We start from the raw sequence: 3,667 nt of genomic DNA, 5'->3' as shown, positions 1-3,667 counted from the left end.
TGATCCAACTAGTCGGGCCGACGTCTTTCCAACAAGCTGAATCCACGTTGGGCCGATGGAAAAACGGCCGTCGCGCCAACCTTTGTGTAAGTACGTTGTGCCAACGTAATTTTTTGACCTTCAACCAACGTCGGGTCAACGTCGCTTGCTAGCTGGGTTGTTTCTTGTTTTATTCAAAATGTTTTGGTTTTGGAAGCTAATTTCGACATTAGAAAACATAGCCTACATGAAGTCATATTATAGTAGCTCGACGATGCCTATCAAATAAGTAATAAAAATTCGCCATAATTCGTCAAATATCCGTGGCTTCGCCCCCTGGACCCCACCGGAGGCCCTAGGCGGCCCCCTGGCCACCAGCCAAGTGAGACTCGATTCGCTCCACTAGCCCCCCCCCCCCGTCGGGGCCTTTAGCCCGTCCGTCGGGCAGGTCCTGGCGCCATCACGGGTGTGGAGCGAGATTCCCAAAGCGGAGTTTTGATAGTTTTCAATTGTGTAGAAAGTGCCGACTGGTAAAACGTAAGAAAGTTCCGACTGGTGAAACGTAAGAAAGTTAGAGTGATGAATAAGAAATGACAAGAAGAGAAAAGCAAAATGTAGTTAGAAAATGGAGGAACTTCATATCACAAAAAGCTCAGACGAGACTTTAAAATAATTAGACCCAATAGAGACACAGTTTGTTAGGTATTTTGCTCACGCGTCTACAGCATAATTTTGACATTTTTCATCCTGTCAAAAGTTCCCTCGCTCTTCAAACTGCTACTTACAGCAAACGAAAAAATATAGACTATGTTAATACCTTAAGTTCTTGTCGATTACAAAATATAGTGTGTTTTGTCGATACAGTGTTACAAGAATAAAATATCACTGGGACATTGCTTCTTCAAGAAATACAAACAACTTCAGTTGCAAATCGACGCTGCCCCAAAAATCTTAGGTTCTCTGCTCTTTGCCTTTAGAAAATATGCCCGGCAGACACTGTCTTTAAGTGCAACTCCGTGGAGATACACCAACATAAACCCCAATGCCCATCAACCAACAGTGACCACCGGCTTACATACCAAGATAATCTTGTGATAACACAAGTTTGACATTGATCATACGTGGTCATACGTTGCTTGAAGGCTGTCTAGAAATACAGTGAACTCTACTGATCGACCGTCGATTAGTCCTGTAGTAACGATAACGACGTAACATATCGGCAGCAGTTTGACGAAAACTAGCATTAGTAGAGTAGATGATCACATTCCACCAGCTGTTTGATAGTGCCAGCCATGTTATAATAAACTCGATGGACGGTCCTAAGTCTTGTTCCTCGATGATCGTATAGATATTACAGCCGACGAAAGGACCCCAGGCAAAGTTAAACGCCATCCAGACATAGAAGAAGGTTCGAAGTGCTTTGCTATCCTTTAGAGAGATCAAATTGCGACGGAATATTTGATCAGGACAATCGGTTGGCACTGCCTGATGATCACTTCTGGCGATATTTTTTGAATGGCAGAATGATATCCAAAAAAGACGTGAATAAATAAAGAAGATCGTTAATGACGGAATTACTACGAATATCAGACTTGATGTCAGAATTGGAACTTTTTCGTTGTAATTATTCCAGCTTATTGTGCAACCGTAAACGAAGTCATGGTATTCGACAAAAGGACCCCATACATATGAACATCCAAGCATGTAAACTAAACAGAAAACCCAGCTGATGGCCGCCATTTTCTTAGCCCGTTCAGATGTCAAAATACTGTGATATCGAAGGGGTCTAGTGATCGCGATGTATCGGTCCATGCTGATCAGAAACAAGGAAGATATCGATACAGCACAGAAAACGTTCACTGTACAGCCCACCACTGTGCATATTGGTTGACCTAGCGGCCACTGGTTGGCAATCACAGAGGCCAAACCAAATGGCTCGCAGACGATGCCGACGCAGAGGTCTGCCACTGTTAGCGAATTCAAGAAAATGCGGGTGACACTGCTGATATGGGTGTTGTTCTTAATAATTGCCATGTTCAAAATGTTAGTGGCAACAGTGAGGAGGATTGTGCAGGAAATAAACATTGCGATCAGACACTGTTTCCATACCAGTGAATCTTGGTTCGGTTCACACTCGTCCATTGTCACAATGCCCGTCTTATTTATTGGAACATTTTTCTGACACATAACGGAGATCCAATCATTAAAGCCCCTTGGAAACAGAAGGTAGATATCCGTACACACCTACATTTGCCATTCTATTACGCATGCGAATTTCGGTTGACATCCGTACACACCTACATTGGCGATTCTAATACGAATACGAGTCTCGGTTTAATAATTTGTACTTACTCAGTACAGGTGATATTACGTCATCAAAATAATATTCTAGAGGGGGTATTTCGATATGTTACGCAAACGTCGGTACTATTGTCTTAACCAATACAATACAATTTATTGCCATAAAACTATTGACAGTAATAGAGATAAAAATTTAGGCTACTAAGTTTACCCCAGTAAAGTCTTTTAATAAACCTGTCACATCTGGTTCTAAACACCCGATTCTACCTACAGTAAATGACCTGAAACTCATCATTTAGAATCGGTTGTTCTAGAATACCGGCTCTCCAGTCATGGTCAGTTCAAACAGATTGCTCCTGTGCGTTTCCTCGCTAATCCCATCAATACAAGATCTCTATCTGACCAATACCTTCAGGGCTGTTTGCGGTTGTCTAAAAGTAGCAGTGCTCGTTATGGGTGAAAATAAGGTTCCGTAGAAGACTGCGCTGGTGATTAGAATTTTTCCTCGGTTTCCACGGTAAATTCGGAAATTATTCAGAGGCACACATTTTGGATGTCCTTTTATTTCACAGTGGTGATATTGGTTGCTGTCAAAGATGAGGGTAAAAAGAAAGAAAAAAATACATTGCTTTGATTGTATTTATTTGTATTACAATTGTGCCGTCCATAGGCCTAATTTATGTCCTATACTCGATGAATTAATCAATCAATCAATCCATCATTTCATTCATCACCCACATACAGTAGGGCCTATGTAAAATAGCAATAAAATTAAAATAATAAATAAAACCCTAATTATTACCGTGACTCAGGATCAGGGGACGCGCACTGTTCATCAATGCTATTGCCAGGACAACCAAATGTACAATGCTATACCATACATATCCTTTCTTAAAATATAAATTCTGGAGATATTATAACAATTGAGATTGCAAGTTATACTATTTCAGTGCAATCGTTTTACTGCGTATGCAGCCATGCAGCCGATTCGACCGACCAATCAGTATCAAAGAAAGCTGTTGGCGAGCGTGTGTAGCGATTGTATGGCAACCAAACGTGATGCTCCTTTAGCTTAATTGTTTCCATAGAATCGCTACACAGTCGCTACAACGTTTTCACTGCAATCCTTGAACTGTGTAGCTGACCCCGACGCAATCGGAACGCTCCTTGATTCAACTAAACAATCAGCGTCGCCAAAAGTCGGCGATACGCGTAGCGATTTTTATGAAAACCAGGGGCCAGATTTATCAAACTATAAAATCAGCTTAAATTCATCTTAAGTTCATTTTTGTGCTTAAGTCAAATTTATCCATATTGTTTAGCTTAAAAGTTGCTTAAAATTAGAATGTCGATTGTACGTTGGCGCCATCTAAGACGATTTTAAAGC

General features: G+C 41.2%; 1 protein-coding gene across 1 annotated transcript; it reads right to left on the bottom strand.

Annotated features, from left to right (window-relative positions):
- Nucleotides 1-332: 332 nt before the first annotated feature.
- LOC117099900 (beta-2 adrenergic receptor-like) lies at nt 333-2,128 on the bottom strand. Its single transcript, XM_033239422.1, has one exon. It carries the CDS (start codon nt 2,119-2,121, stop codon nt 1,105-1,107), a length of 1,017 nt encoding a protein of 338 aa, XP_033095313.1. The 5' UTR covers nt 2,122-2,128; the 3' UTR covers nt 333-1,104.
- Between the last annotated feature and the right edge of the window lie 1,539 nt (nt 2,129-3,667).

Source organism: Anneissia japonica, unplaced genomic scaffold, assembly GCF_011630105.1.
Source record: "Anneissia japonica isolate Jap-2015-1 unplaced genomic scaffold, ASM1163010v1 scaffold288018_len440701_cov179, whole genome shotgun sequence".
Taxonomy (NCBI): Eukaryota; Metazoa; Echinodermata; class Crinoidea; order Comatulida; family Comatulidae; genus Anneissia; species Anneissia japonica.
Note: the sequence above shows the minus strand (reverse complement) of the source record. Positions and strands in the feature narration are given on the sequence as shown.

Coding starts and splice junctions, on each gene's coding strand:
- LOC117099900 (XM_033239422.1), bottom strand. CDS start 2,121: ATGGACGAGTGTGAACCGAACCAAGATTCACTGGTATGGAAACAGTGT.